Genomic DNA, 16,204 nt, shown 5'->3' with positions numbered 1-16,204 from the left:
TGTGTGTGTGTGTCTGTGTGCGTGCGTGTGTGTGTGTCTGTGTGCGTGTGTGTGTGTGTGTGTGTGTGTGTGTGTGTCTGTGTGCTGCATCTGGTTTCCCCAAAAAACACTGCCAAACCTCACCGTAAATCCTCATTTTTATACTTTGTTGTACGACAGAGCATTAATTAGGCAAGGCTTGTTTGGTTCACAGGGACACATGACGGGGAAAAAAAGACACTTCAACTGTTTGTGGCCTCGACTTACTGTAGTCGAAAGTCATTCAATTTGGTTCATCTACTTTCCCTCATTGTCTCAACTTGTTTGGCCACATGCACAAAAGAACAGAATTAATTTGACTTGGACTGGCTATTGTCATGGTTGTCTAAGGAAAAACAACACATGGGGTCTGACTGGTAACCGCTCACACAGCTGTGAGATGATGCAATCTATACCGCAAAATGAGTCACAGCAATCTGAATATCAAGTTGCTGTTAACCACTTGAGCCCCATTTAAAACAATAGCCCATCTACAACCTCACCGCGACAAGTGAGCTTCTGCTAATTTTGCCAGTTTTGAAAATTTCTGAAAATGTGTAATGTTTTTGCCTATAAAATGACATACTCAAAATGGGGACGCAAGGTTGAAAATGGTTAATGTTAACCGTTGGGATTTTCTTTCTTTCTGTGAACAACTGGAATGCAAATGCTTCCATTGCTGACGATTATTAATCAGTTGCCGTTTCAATCTGCAGACTTTACTCCAGACAAGATGTATTACGTACTGTAATGTCTGTTGTGTTCTATCTTAGGCAAGAGCGATGTACACGGTACATCTTGCAGATCCTATCTCGCATGTCTCGAGAAAGGTCTCCAAGCCGAGCTGTCAACTGATTAAAAACTGCATTGTCTGCTTGCCTCGTATTCTTTTTTTCCCCCGCTTATGGCTCATTCGATCTATGCGATCCCTATTTGGGGAGTTTCTGGGAGCCCGGTCTATCTGCAGCCACCTGTGTAAATACAGTCTCTGTGCCAAAGACTAGGGGGGGGGAAATTCCAAAGGGGGAAACAGAGGGGGGATTGGCACCCATAGGCTTGTCAAAGAGAGTACAATGTACCCCCACAATCCCTGTCAGCTGCACACAGAGTGTCCAAGACATTAGAACCACCTTCCGAATTCTGAGCTGTAAGCTGACTCCCCTTACACGCTGTGTGTGTGTCTCAGTTCTAGAGCCCAGTTGATGCCAGATTTTTGGGACCGATGCTGGTCCCGAATTTGGAGAGTCCTAGACCACCGATTATCTATGTTTTGACTGATACTTTAACGTTTTATTTAATTACTTGAGCCCTATTTTTAAAAAAAACAAAGATTGCTAATCTGGCTCGTCTTACTGTACTGTACCTACACACCAAAATCCTGTGTTCATTTAACTCTGACAGTGTAAAAATGGACCCTTAACTGTGTATTTTCCCTCCCTTCTTCTCCATCTCCCATTCAACAACAAACTGACCTGGTAAAATCAATCACGGATCATAGGCCTCGCCTGGATTCACCTTGTCTGTGAATCCAGGCGGAAGCTATTCATGAGAGAGCAGGTGTCCCTGGTACTGGTGTATATAATCTGTTAGCTCCCCCACCATCACGCCAGTGAAATCTAAACACATCCAGGACTGTATTTGCTGTACTACTCTCTACTGGATGGACAAAGGTGGTGTTTAAGTGCTAAAATGCTTTTAGGGAAACCAGGCGCACTCTCTCTGGGTATGTTCAGATCTTGGTTTGATTCAAAAACACCTGGGTGAAAAGTGTGTAACTGAGACGGAAGGAGAGACTCTCGCACAGTGGCACAACCGGGTATAAGCAGCCCAAACTATGACCAGGTTATATTTTAGTCTGAAAGGGTATCATTCTTGAATTCTTTGAATTTGTATGTAAAGTTCTCGATAACATTTTCATTTTCAAGCAAGGAAGTGCAATCTTCTTTAGTGGTGCTATTATATATTTTTTTATTGCCGCCATAACCCTACTTTGAATTGAATTACAACATCTTCTCCTAAAAGGTGCTTGAAAATCAAATTCTTATCATGTCACATTAGAGCCAGCTGGGGTAGGAAGCGGGCATTTCTTACTATCCTCTGGTACAAGCACAGGGCCAGTCGACAAATTTACTGATGCCAATTTATGAACTGGTTTTAAGTAGGGCTGGGTAATATATCATATTATATCGATATCGTGATATGAGACTATATATGTTGTGGGATTTTGTGTTTTAATAACTTATGCCTTATTTTATACTTTCACAAACTGTGCAAAATGTTCAGCAGTAGCCACAATTGGTGATCTACAAGCTCACACAATGCATTGCGACAATATGATACAGCACATCGACAGAGGTATTTGGACAAAAATATAGTGATCTTTGATTTTGTAGTTTTAACTTCCCTCCTCATAGTGCCAGTATGGTTGAGTCTTTCTTTCCATCTTTTCTTTAAGTAAAACCAGTCAGCCATTACTGCATATTCTTAAATAATTCACTCTCGGGACATTCAAAGTTAGATGAATCTAAAGGAGCATTTGACATTCAGACATTCAATACAAACCATTCAACCTAAAAACAAGTCTCCGAAAGAGTTTTAAGCCTTGTGTGTGTCCACCAAGCACCTCTCTTCACAGGAGAGGACGTGCTGTGTTGCATGTTGCCGGCAGCGCCGAGAGCTTTAGCATGTTTTGAGCGCCCAGAGCACCAAGTAGTAGAAGTTGGTAAAAAATATTTTTAAGCTTTAGCAAAAAGAGCACCACGCTTCAAACTGGGGGTTTCAGCAGTCTCATAGCAACAAAAACAACCTGCGCTTTCTGCAAGCATCTGCTGAATGCTGTCTTTTTTTTTTAAAGGATCAGTGGTCATAAAAAGGGCTTAAAAATCTTTCCAGAAATACTTTTTACAACAGCCTCATCTCAGTATATTTACCTGGTATTAACGTGTAGAAGAAAAAGTATTCAAAAACATGTAACAATCTCAACCTGCTACCGTACATTATAAAAAAAAAATGTACACATACAACTTCTTTTCCCATAGATTACACAGGTCAATACACTGGAACAAAGTACATTGCAATGCTTGATTTAAGCTCCATCATACCACACCGCGGCATCAAGCGTCATAAAAAAGCCAGTCTCCGAGGTCGACTAGTTGCGAGCTTGGAGACGGGCTATTTTCGCGGCGGGACGCCGTCTTATGACGAAGAATAAATCTGCCTTAAAGTGGACTTCTTTTCTGGACTGAATAACGTTCATTGAGGCCAACCCCAGTATGCATTTTAAAATACGGTATTTCAGATATATGTAGTCTTATCATCTTAAATCTGACCAGAACACTATAGCGGCAGAAGCGATACATAAAGAGCTCATAGTTTGTATTTTGTATTATTTATTTTTTTTACTATGTTTTTTTTTTCTTCTTTTTTTCTTTTTTTTTTGTCGGAATGGAACTAGATTAGACTACACCTACCAAGCCAACATGTAGTAATGTACTGAATAAAAGGCTAGTTATCTTCTTTTATCATCATTATTATTACAGATGTGTATGTCTGTGTACAGGACGACAAAGAAATAATAAAATAAAAAAATCAAACAGAGAAAATGGAAATAGAGCGCAAGAGAGAGAGAGAGAAGGAAAGAGAGAGAGAGAAAGAGAGAGAGAGAGCGAGCTAAGGACAAAAAGTGAGAGACATAGATATAAGGTACATAGAAAGAAAGATGGAGAGAAAGAAAGCAAAAGAGAGCAAAAGGAAAAGAAAGAGACAGAAAGACAGTTTGAGGGACAAAGTGAGATTAAGATTTGAATATGATTCAGGCAGCATGATTCTAGATTGTGTGTGTGTTGTTGTTGTGTGTGTTTCTGTTTCCATCACTGTGTGTGTTTGTGTGTGTGGTCGTTACCATTTCAAACTGTCTGCCCTTCGCCAACCTTACGACAGTCTCACGTTTCATTTTCTTGTTTGTTGTTTTTTGTTGCGGTTGTGTGTTTTCTCTCTTGCTTTTGTTCCTTATTATTGAAAAGGACAGATCCACAACAGTTACTTGGTCATACAAGCATGTTCCAACAGAACAGGATTTGAGTGCAGATTGGCTTATGTTGCTGTTTTTTTTTGTTTTGTTTTTTTTTCTTTCAATTTTCTCCAAAAAGAAGAGTTCGGGACAGAGTGGCTACAATAATAATAAGAAGAATATTAATAATTATAATAATAATAGCACTTGACTTCACTTCAGCACAGTAAAAAAAAGTCAGATTGTTTTTTCTTTCTGATTTGACGTGAAGCAAAAGCCCCCCTCTTTCCTCTCGTCTCCTCTTGTCTCGTATCATTTCCTCTCGTCTCCTCTCCTCTCAGCAGGGAAGCAGCATGTGGAAGTCCAGTGCCCAAAGGGGGGAGAAAAGTGAGTGAAATATTGCCAACTGGTCGGTCCTTAATTGTAGTGGTTCCACTGTGTTACAGTACTTGTTTTTTTTTTGTTTACCGTGGCACGCACGCGCATGCCACTGCTGCTGGCACCATAGTTTTTTTGTTTGCATTTTTCTTAAAAACTCCGACCATCGAGAAAAAACTAAATAAAACAAAAAAAAAACACCCCAGACGGAGTTTCAGAACAAGAGTTGTGAGAGAGAGGAAAAAACAAAGGGGGCGACGTTGCTCCCATTTTTATAAAATGTAACAAAATTCTCCCCCCTCCCCCCTCCCCCGCCCCACTCCCCCCAAAATTGTACAAATCTGTAGCAATACAGAAAAAACAAAAACAAAAAAACAAAACAAAACATACATAATCCTTATTTACAAGATGAAGAAGAACCCTTTTTTTGTCAAAAGTTTTTCGTTACAATGCAGCAGATCCCAGCTTTGGCACTCGGCGTTTGTTTTTTTTGTTTCTTTTAAATCACCAGATCGGTCGGTCGTTCGTTCGTTCCGTCGGTCGTTCTGTCGGTCAGTCGTGCGGTCGGAGTCGGTGCCGCAGAGCAGCCACACATTCAGTGCTTCGTTCTAAATAGCCTGATTTATACTTCGTCGCACCACGGCGTCGTTTGCGCGAGGCATCGTGAAAGCTCGTAGGTTTCGGCTGTTCTCAGCGACCGACACGGTCATGCGACGGAGTGTAAATTAGGCATTCCTCCTCCTCTGTGCTACTCCTCAGCATCCCAGGTCATGCACAACATTATCTCTCTACCTGAGGCCCTATACCTACACAGCAAAAAAAAAAGTATCGCTGTTGTCGGACAGAAACCTCCTATCTCATTCTCCACATTCTAACTTGTTGTGTTTTTTTTCGTAAATCAACGCTCTACTTGATCATTCTACAGCGTCACACAAAAGTAGCAGATCCACAAGCTGGAAACGTGGCACGAAGGGACACATTTTGAGCTTGTCGACTTGCTACCATTTTAGAATTTGAATCCTGAAAAGTAACAGTTTTGGAGAGACGTTATGTTAACACATTGGGGGGGGGGATACAACCATGGAGTGCCAAAATGGAGTGCCAAAACCGTATATATACGGTTAATTTTTTTTTTTTCCTTCACAGCACAAGGAGATATCATTTTCTGAAGATTTAGACTCCAATCCACTTCCTGGTTAACTTAAGACTTCAAAAGCCTGTATCTCGGCTCCTCAAAAATGGTTAAAAATCCTGGCACTCAGTGTACTCTGTTTTAAAAAAAAACTGGCACCCCATGTGTTAATATCAACTCTGTAAGCGTCAAATGTTAACACTTTCAGAGTTAACCAACCCTGTAGCGCCCTGTTTCTGGGCATGTCTTAATACGCGAACATTCAGCGGAAATTGGCAAATATTCGCCAAAAATAGAGATTTGGTATTGAGGAAAAAAGGAGGGAGCCAAGTACAGACCCTAGAGGACCCCGGTCAACTTTGTGTTTATGGAAACTTTGTGCCCCCCCCCCCCCCCCCTTTTCACCACACTGTGTGAACATGTGATGTTGCCTTCCCCACAAAATAAAAGTCTTAAAGGGAAGGTTGAGGATTTCTTGCAGTCTATCCTAAAGTAGTGAAGAATTGTTTCAATCTGGGAACGCATCTGTGTCATTTTAGATTTGAGCAATAACCATTATTTTATACTTTGGCTATACAAAAATAGCAGATATTTAAGGAGACCATCAGCCCAGCGGACTACCTTCAGAAATGGTACCTCTCAGACCTCCTTTGACAAAAGCGATGGCAGCACATACTGTACGTCCACTGGAACCACAGTTCAAACACACACAGCCACTGCAGTCCCTGCAGTGAGGACTGGCCCATCAGGCTAAGAAGCACATATTGACCAGTAGGGAGGCTTCGCCAGGAGCAAAAAGGAAAAAGATAGGCTGTGCCAACTGTGCCCAAAACACAGAAAAAGCTGGTAGACTGTCAACAGCAACTGGTCGCATGTCAACAAAAAAACAGACACTCTATCTACAAGAGGCACTGCGAAAGTTGACGGAGGAAAAGGCTAACTGGAAAGGACAACATTAAGAACCATATGTTTCTGTGCCCTTATTCTGTTAAATGGACACAACATGCATTGTCAACATCCTTGTTTTAAATATTATGAATGTATTATTACCAACCATTGTGGAAAGATGTTATTTTCATTGTCATTTTTTAATTAATAAAGTCAATCAACCAATTGACCTATTTTTTAATAGCCAAAGTAATCTAAAATGACAGAGACGCATTCCCGGATTGAATGGGTTTTCGAGATGAGCTCCAGAACCCAGACAGATACACAGACAGACCCTCTTATGCGGCTAGACTCCTGCAGAGCTACGCCGCAATAAATACGGATTTAACATTAAATAATGTTTCCGGAAAATAGCTCTTCGTATCCAAGTAATATCTTTAGAGAACTCTGGACACAGTTTCAATTTCACTGGGCTCTGCACGGTGTAGCTTTTTGGTAGCATGTGTTTTCCTAAAAATAGACTCACGGTGCCACGAAAATTGGGGGGAAAAAAGTGCCTATTTGCAACTTGAGACTCAACGTGACGATGGAGCATTTTTAATTCATTTCCACATGTCATGCTCCTCAATTCCTCAGCTGCGCTCCTACACTTTTCAATTTAAGAGCACATTTGGCTCCTCTGCTGTAAAGCCCTGTTTTGACTTCCTGTGATAGTCTCTCGCCCATCCATTTCGTACAACAATCACATGTTAACCACTGAAACTCTGTGTCGTTGCTGTCGGTGGAAACCTTGTATTTCCAAAACCGTTCCTTTTTTTATTATTATTTTAAAAACATTTCAAAATAGTGAAAATAGAAGATCTACAAGTACACACTGATGCGAGGCGTTGTGTGCTTGTAGATTGGCTATTTTCACTACTTTTCGACGGAAAAACATAAGAAATGTGAAACTTGGAAATACAAGGTTTCTGCCTGACAACAGCGATATACGGTACGGTGTCCCCCAGAGGTCTACACTAGGTTCTCTCCTTTTGTTCCCCTCTACACAAAATCTCTTTGCCGATAATAGCCGATCTACAAGCTCTACGCCGAGCTTGTAGATAGGTTTTTTTCACTGAATGTTTTGCCTGTTTTGCTGAATGTTCGCCTATTATGACATACCCAGAATAGGTATGGTAGGGATCCAGTGGTTAAAGAAGGGGTTGTTTTTTTGGAAGAGGGGTCATTTAAAAAAAAAAAGAATCACATTATTGGCTCTGACATGACGGAGGAGAATTGTTGTGCATGATCCGGGCTGCGACAATCACAAGATAAAAAAAAATAATCTTTTTTTCCCCCCACGTTTAAAAATCTCTTTCCATCCATCCACAGTACTTTTTTTTCTCCATTCCTCGTCGTTCTCGCTATTTGATTCTCTCTGTGTCTTCCTGGCTCCTGTGTGTGTGTAATTGACAGCAGTGATGGCGGTGACAACCTGTCTTCACACCTGCGAGGAAGAAAGACAGAAAGGCATTATTAACCCCCCCACCACAAGAAGGAAAAAAAAATAAACGCTTCCTTTTTTTTTTTTACACCAGAGAAATGTCAGTTTCACAAAGGCTTGGATCATTTGCCTCCTAAAATAAAATCCCAAAATGAAAGGGGGTGGGGTGGGGGGGATTAAAAAGCAATTGCACTGCCAGGAGCCAGTGTTCCTGGTACCCCGGGTGCTGCTGGGAACTAGGGCATATTGTGAAATACAGCGCTCTCATAGACAAGAGGCCAGGACTGGCTGGCGCGCTCCCCTAATCCATGTTAAGAGGGAAATAGTAAAATTGTGCATTGTGTACTGTAGATGTGATTAAATGAGGCCTGCGGTTTGGGGGCGATTAGGAGGACAGTGCCACTGTGGCGTTAATGCACGCGGACGTGCTCGCGCTCTCACACACACACACGCACACGCACACACACACACACACACACACACACACACACACACACACACACACACACACACACGTACACGTACACGTACGTCAAAGACAGAAGCACCTGGAGGAAAGAAAAGCATTTGCAAAAGGAATGCCACATGATCATGTCAGGCACACAGGGATATCTGGTTACATCTATTGTCTGTCGAGTCCGACCCTTGCCACTCGTCAGCTACTAGGCTGCTTGTTATGTCGGCAATCGAGGAATGTAAGCCTTATTCTACTGTTCCAGTCACTGTAAGTTCACAGGGTACCGCGGGGCTTCAAGGTGAGAGAGTACAAGGCGTTATTGAACTTTTCTGCATTGTGTAGATGTAATTAGATTAAAGTTCAGAGAACGGATCAATAATATCACATCGCCGCATCCTATTTTCCGACGACGTGGGGAGGCGAAACCTCACCAAAAAATCCAATCCCATGAGCACACCCTCGGAATGCATATTGTTGCTTTACAAAAGTGGAGAGGTGCAGAGTTGAACAGTGTGTGGGAACCGTCTTTCCTTTCACATGAATTTGATCTCTGAGGTCTGGCAAATACTAGGTGAAGTTGGTGCGGCGGAGCCGAATCCTATTGGGGCCATTTCGATGCACACAGCTGGCTTTCATTTGAAAACCCACCAGAATGCGGTTTAATGCCTTCGCGTTTGCCTAACCTTGGTCACATTGTGAGCCGTGTGGTTCTGTTTATTTCCAGGGTGTCCCGACAACAAAACGGCAGCTGATTACACTAATTAGCAGACCCTTCAATCACGGGGTTGGGGGGCGGAGGGTACTAATTAGTGAAATCACCGGGTGTAGTTGTTTTTTGGTATAAAAACGTGCACGCCACAGTTTGGTGGCTTCCAAAATTCACTGTTGAAATGAATTCACTGTGGTCTGATTTAATAAATAAAAAAATAATATCATGAAACGTGCTTTCAACACATCGCAAAATCTCTAGACAAACGGAAGACGTGTGAGAATGTTAAAACTCCAATCACACTTAGGAGTCACTTAGGAGCGCAGCACAAACAAGCAGAATGCTATCGTCGTAAAGGTGACGGCTTTCATGTAAAATAACTTCCACACTGGGGGGTCTGCTTCTATTTTCAGTCTCCAGTCACTCAAATGTCTTTTTCCAACTCAATTCTTGGAACTAAATTTTGTTGCTAAGCAATATTTGCCAAAACCCACACAGCTACTCAACACAGTAGCTTCCTGGCTGGGATGAGATGGTGTCTGTTGCCCAGGCTGGCAACACTGGCTTAATGAGCATTCTGGAACATGGCTATGACAGTGGCTTTATTCCAGTCTATTAATCTTAGTGTTAACTTGTGGAAAAGTACTGCAAGTACATGATAACACTTTGTGCAAGTGCGTAATAAACTACTCGAGCAGCACATAATGTACTTACAGTACATGACCGCAACAGCAGAATGTAAGTATGGTACATCTATTAAAATAAATCCAGAAACCTCTCTCTCTCTCTGTGTGTGTGTGTGTGTGTGTGTGTGTGTGTGTGTGTGTGTGTCTGTCTGTCTGTCCCGGGCTTCCCTGATTGGCCAACCCGACTCATCGGCTTCCCTGATTGGCCACCCGACCCATCGGTTTCCCTGATTGTGGGTTTTGTGTGTGGGTGTTTATACTCCCTCTTATTGTGACTGAATTCTTGTTGTCCTAGTCTAGTCTTCTTTGTCTTGTCCTATGTTTTTCTCTTGCCCTTTCTTTTCCCTTTCTGTGGACTGCGCCCCGGGCCAGTGCAATAATTGGATGGGGGGCGCACTACAAATCCTGAACCTGATTGGCCACCCTGACCCATCGGCTTCACGGATTGGCCGCTGCGTTTGTGCCGCTGCACCAATATAAAAGGCAGTGTGCACAATAGAACTCCATTCTTTTACAGAGCAATGCACACAATGTCTGTGAAGAAAGGGAATCTTACCGCGCCAAATGAAGGCAGGTCCCGTGCATCACAGGAGCAGCAAGCGTAAGAGAAGACACTGGAGCAACTCGGAAAGAGGCTCAAAGTTGTCTGAGTTGCTCCAGTGTCCTTTCGTTTGTACAAACTGTCCCCCATTTATGCTCGTGTACGTCATCAACATTGCGCACTATGACAACGGGAACTCTGACAACAACGGGTGCTACATAAACGTGCGGGGCACGCATTCCCTGGTAAACCATCCTGGTCGCATGAATTCACATTATCATGTGCGCTGGGTGGGCGTTTTGCAGAAACCAAAAAGTGGAAGAGCCAATCAGCGTCTGCACTCAGTCTGTGAAATTAACCCATTAAGACCTGAGGCCGATTCTTCTAAATCAGTAGTTCTCAAACTTTTTAGTGCCAAGGACCACCAAAATTATATGTATTTGACCCCCCCCATCTGAAAATGTTTTGTGCCAGGGATCCCCAGAAGAGAAGATTTGTGTAAAAAAAATGACTTTAAAAAAAAAAGCAGATGTACAGTACCAGCTCGCACAAGACACTCAAGTGTCGCGCTGTGAGCTTGTATATCTGCTATTTTTGAATAGCCAACACCAAAATCTAAAATGACACAGACGCTTTTTTAAAACTGTTTCTGTACCATTTATCCAGTCAGCCTCCCAGAGGCGTCCTCGACCATCTTCTTCTCTCTCTCCAGAGCCAGCTCCCGTACTCTCCTCAAGTGTCCTCCGTCGTCCAGCCAGCTCCCGAACACCTCCCGGGGTCCTCCGACACCTCCGCTCTGTATTCCGTTCTTCAGCTCCCCTGCGTTCTGTGGTCTCAGCCTGGTAATAGCACACCGAGTCAAGGTTTGTCTGGGCCTTACAGAGGACAAACTAGTGTGTTTCTTCAAATACTTATAATTCTAGTTTATGTGTATATGTGCCGTAATATCTTGTCTTTAGACAGGTTCCTAGTGACCAAATGACGCACTGAAGCATCGGAACTCAAATTTTAAGGAAGCTTTTAAGTTAAAAACATTGGCCTCAGAACAGAATATCACAAACCCTGGTATACTCCGTTGTTAAAGCACTATCTTTTCGATTTATTTAATAAATAAAAAATAAAATACATAACAAACTAATTTGCATCTACCATAGCATGGCCACTGTTTTGGGGTAAGTATTTGCTTGATGTCAAACTTCGGGGTTGAAATGTTCTCTGTGACAATTTCCTTGTGCAGTAATTATAACGTTCTATACGTGCTGACAAAGAAAAAGCAGCAGAACATGGTGCTGTACTTGACATCGCTGTCCTGTATACGTGCTGTTATTGAATGTACACTGGGCCCTGGCTGTGTGCACAAGCTTACAAAACAGCAGAACAATTACAACACATCACAGCGGTGCAGCATTGGTGCTTTTCAAAGGCCTACTGTATCTCACGGGAAGAATAAAAGGCATCGTCAAATTATTTAGGTGATATTGTTATTCAAGGGTTATGGTCGTGTTATTTTGAGAGAGAGCTTTCTCAAAAGAAAATGACACTTAATAGGTTGCCATCAAGAAAACAGTGTAGATTGTACTCTGCAAAGCCCATCAAGCTACCCTGCAAGATAAAATAAAGGGTGCAAACAGAGAAATCTCTCTCTCTCTCTCTCTCTTTCACTCTCTCTCTCTCTCTCTCAAAGAAAAGCTAGTACCAATATTCTATTTCTTTGAGACACAGGAGAAGAGACACTTTTCTTATTCAAACAGATGGTGACAAATGTGAAAGCACAGAGAGAGGGGATGTAAAGTGCCTGAACACCTTCACTGGCACAAAATCAATAGACTCTCGGGCATAGCTAGGCATTCTGCAGGACAGAAGCATCCACCTAATGGCTTACGGTATGCAAAATGTCTGACAATCCCTAATGATCCCAAAACCAATCAAAAGACAAGACAGGGAAATACGTCTTAAAACATTTAAGATTTAACATTAAGATATAAATATGTGTCTTTAAAAGGACAATACCAGCATCTGTTCACAGATTTGGTCATGTATCGTACGTAAACATAGACCATTTTCCCCGTTGATGGCTTTGTTTTTAGACTAGCGTTTGTTTACATTTTCTTCACGGGCTTCTTTTGGCTGATGCACACATTAAAATGCTTTAAAGTTCAAAATAACTTTGAAAAAAGTCCACAATTACAGTACATTACATTTAAGTTAGTATGTTGGTTTACCTATCTCAACCATGTTTCTGCATATGTTTAGATTGCCTGTCAGATTGTCAGACTATGCTGCACCGCAAGTCTATGATGGAAAACAATTGAGACGAGCTGAGAGCCTGACATGAGATTTGAGCGTTGGCTACGCTCACGTCAAATTGACGACAGATTGATAAATGCAGAAAGTTGCGTCTGCGCAAGTTTGATAAATGAGGGCCCTTCTGCTTTGGATAATGGTCGGTGTGGTGTTCTAATATGAACTTTACTGTACCTGCCGCTGAGCCAGTCATGTAGGTCCTGGTGCTGTTGAATGCTGAGGCTTTTGGGACGCAGTTCTGCTGCTAACCTGCCCAGATCACCCTCCAACATCTTACCACTGCCTCCTTCCTGGCAGCGTTGGATGATACTAGAGACATGTTCAGAAGAGCTTACTGACGCCCCCTGTCCACTGCCGTTCACTCCTCCACCGGCAATGCCAGATGTTGCACTGTTCATCTTGTGAAACAGTTCTGTCCACTCGGGGGTGCTGCCTTTCAACCCCGTGCGGCTGTCAACGAACGAGCGGGCGAAGTCAACGCGTGGCAGACCCGCCCGGGCCTCCAGCTGGCTGAACTCCTCAGGAGAAGGCCACCTCGCTTGCGCAGAAACGTCCTTGAGGAGCGCTGGGGATCGGCAGTCTGCAGGCACTGAGCAGGGAGAAGATGGGTTGGAGGGAACAGATGATGGCACGGTGAGAGGGGCGACGATAGGAAGGATGGGAGGCTGTGGCAGAAGAGGAGGGCTTTTGACATGGCCACTGCTCGGTTTGTGAATTCCATTCATTTGTATGGCTTGGTGCAGTTGATGTTGATGCTGCAGTCGTTTCTCGACTGCCGCAGTGCCACCGCCATTGCCCATGCCAAAGCCCATCCTCTTAGTGCCCATAGAGTTGAGCAGTGCCTGCTCAAGGTTGTCACGGAGTGCGCGGCGCTCCTCGAACCAGCTCTCGATCTCCTGCCGCGACAGGCGCGTGGCAACCGCCAGGTTGTCGACGTCGATGTGCGTGGGGAAGCTCTTCCGCAGGAAGTTTTCTTCCAGGATCTTGAGCTGTTCTGCAGTCTTCCCCTTCATCCTCTCCAGCAGGGGGAACTGGGTGGGCACCGACAGTGACTTGTGCTGCTCAGCTCTGGGCGGTTCGCTGGCATACAGCTGTATGAATCCGTTGTTGTGGATGTGTGGGTTCTGCTCGTGTGACCATCTGGCCTCCACATGGGACACACCGTTGGCCTCAGACAGAGGAGTGGGTATCTTGTCTCCTCTGGGGTAGCAGACTTTCAGTTCCCCCCCTCCTTGCTGCTGCTCTTTCGATCTCGGTGAGGGAAAGCCTGTCGGCATCTGGGACGATGGGGATTTGAGTGGGGCGCGAACTGACTGGATGATGGGGGGCCTCCGTATGTGCGGTGCAACCAGCGGGGGCGAGTTTGGTAGCTTCATATCGGGGGCTAATAACGCATGGGTAATGGGGTTTTTGTCTTTGGAGGTGATGGGCGAAGGATGAGGAATTAGGTAGTTCTTGTATGGGGGTGCGATGATAGGCGGGGGTGCTAAGAAAGGCCGGGTTAATGACTGTTGAAATAGTATGGAGGGCAGAGACACCACCGGCCTGGTCTTGGAGTTGAAGGACGATGGAAGAGGAGCCGCCGCCGCAAGCAGCTTCCCCTTGGACGACGGTGGCGGCATTAAAGGCACAGCAGCAGATGACCTCTTCAGCTCCGCCGGGACCACAGGAAGCGCTACAGGTCTCTTCATCTCCATGGGAACCGGAGGCGGAGCCATCGGGAGGCGGTCTTTCAGTGGTGGAGGAGGTGGGGGAGGGGCCATGAGACCCTTGTCTTTCGGGTCCCCAGAGTGCGGCGCGACCGCCATGACGGGCCGCTTGGACTCCGGGGCGAACATGGCCATCGCGTGAGGCGGCAGGGGCCGTTTGAGGGCGTGGCCCGGGACCGGGCCGACCCCCGCGGGAAAGGTCGTCGTCACAGTAACGGTGTTCAACCCGTTGGACATGCTTGACATCTTGATATGATTGGGGTGCTCGACCGTAGTGTGGACGACCGGCTGCAGAGAGGCTTTGGCAGACGACGGCTGCGACACCTGACTAGCGCGTGCGGCGGTGAAGGTGTGGTGGGCCGGCGGAATGGAGCCGTTGAACATCTTCTTCCTGGCTTCCTCCACCTCCTCGGGTGACCACGTGATGCCTTGCTTTAGCCTCTGCGTGGTGAACCACACTTTGATCTGCTCCTCGGGGTGTTTGGACGCCGCGGTCAGCCAGGAGAGCTCGGCGTGCGTTGGGTAAGGGAACTTGCTGAAGGAAGTGATGAGCGTCAGGTTGTTGTCCAACGACGGGTTGTATTTGGTGGTGTTCAGGGGAACGGCAATTTTTGGTACGGAGTTGAAGTTGGGCGGGCGCTGTAGGTGCGGGGTGACGTGGGAAAGCCCTTGGAAGATTGTGGGTTCGGGGATGATCACCGTTCCATTGATGTTCACCGCTGTGATTTGGTCCTTCTGCAGAAGGCTATCTAACTGGCTCTTCAGGCCATTGACCTGGTAGATTGACTGAATACTGTCGGGTGTCGTTACTGTCGTGGATATGCAAGGGGGAAACGCGGCACCGCTGTCGTTGCTTTCGCCCTGCCCGTTTGTCAAATCGCATTCGACTGAATTGTCCATGCCTTCGATTGTCTGTTCTAAGATAGTCTGATTGTTCCTTTTCACCCTCTTGAACTTGAAGTTTGTTTCGCCCGGGTGCTGGCTCTCATTGTGCTCTGTGAGCGAGTCAAATTTCTTAGTGCTGAAGTTGCAGACGGCACACAGGTACAGTGGGTTGAGGATGACGCTGGGGTGAATCGAGTCCACGTGCTCCTTGAAGTTGTCCAGATTCTGTGTGGAAAAAGGGCAGTATTTGCACTCGTATTTCCTTTGCTGCCTTCTCGAGGCCGCCGCCTCATTATCGCCCCCCTCTCTCTCCTTTGCCTGTCCGCTTCCGTCATCCTCAAGCATCACAGCATCTTCCTCCTCTTCATTTGACAGTTCATTTCGTTCTGATGGCTCTGGTGGACTCTGGGTTTCAGCCGGTCTTGAAAACGTCTCCTGCTCGGTTTTCTCTGGATTTTCTGGATGCTCCTGTGGCTCTTGCTTTTCACTCGCGGGGTTGCATGGTTCTGATGGGCCTCTCTCTGTAATGGCGCCATTGTCTACAGGAACATCCGATGGCCTATCCACGTCCATCGGCTCCTCTGGGTCGCTTTCCGGTTCGGGCAGGTCATGAACGACCCGGACCATGCAGGGCGTGGACGATTTCCTGCGACTGGACATGACGGCTGCTGCTGGTGGAGGTTACGTTGCTGGTTAGTTACCTTGATGATACTGCACTCGTCTGCTGGTGTTGGTGGCAGTGTTGAACAACGTCAACCTGGCTGTTTTAGGGCAGAAAAACAGGAAAAATTAACATGTTTTACTGTACATATTAGAAAGAACAAGGACTTCCATTTTGTGTCTATATTTCTATTTTAAATAATTTTTATCCCTCGATTTTGTAACCCTTTTTTCACCCGGTGCCAATTTGCTAAGTGATCCTGGGCACTACACTCCCCCCACCAGCCTAGGGAGGCCAGGGCCGAGCTCATGCCTCCTTCAATGCATGAGAGCCAACTGACCTTC

At 45.1% G+C, this 16,204-nt stretch overlaps 1 protein-coding gene across 5 annotated transcripts in view; it reads right to left on the bottom strand.

Moving 5' to 3' along the window:
- Window positions 1-16,204, bottom strand: part of LOC311062080 (zinc fingers and homeoboxes protein 2-like) — a 518,056-nt gene that overhangs the window by 387,237 nt on the left and 114,615 nt on the right. For 2 of the 5 annotated variants that reach the window (XR_014602459.1, XR_014602460.1), the window contains exons 4-6: window positions 12,780-15,960; window positions 10,957-11,140; window positions 5,401-7,911 (exon numbers count right to left, since the gene is read on the bottom strand). Coding sequence is in view for 3 of the 5 variants with exons in the window: in XM_084080858.1 (XP_083936984.1) it covers window positions 10,960-11,140; window positions 12,780-15,859 (3,261 nt within the window). In the remaining 2 variants the exon portion in view is untranslated. Of the gene's footprint in view, window positions 1-4,736; window positions 7,912-10,956; window positions 11,141-12,779; window positions 15,961-16,204 lie in introns of those variants that run through there. The other 3 variants (XM_084080858.1, XM_084080857.1, XM_084080859.1) reach the window with 2 other exon arrangements.

Source organism: Gymnoscopelus microlampas (assembly GCF_963454915.1).
Source record: "Gymnoscopelus microlampas genome assembly, chromosome: 15".
Taxonomy (NCBI): domain Eukaryota; kingdom Metazoa; phylum Chordata; class Actinopteri; order Myctophiformes; family Myctophidae; genus Gymnoscopelus; species Gymnoscopelus microlampas.
Note: the sequence above shows the minus strand (reverse complement) of the source record. Positions and strands in the feature narration are given on the sequence as shown.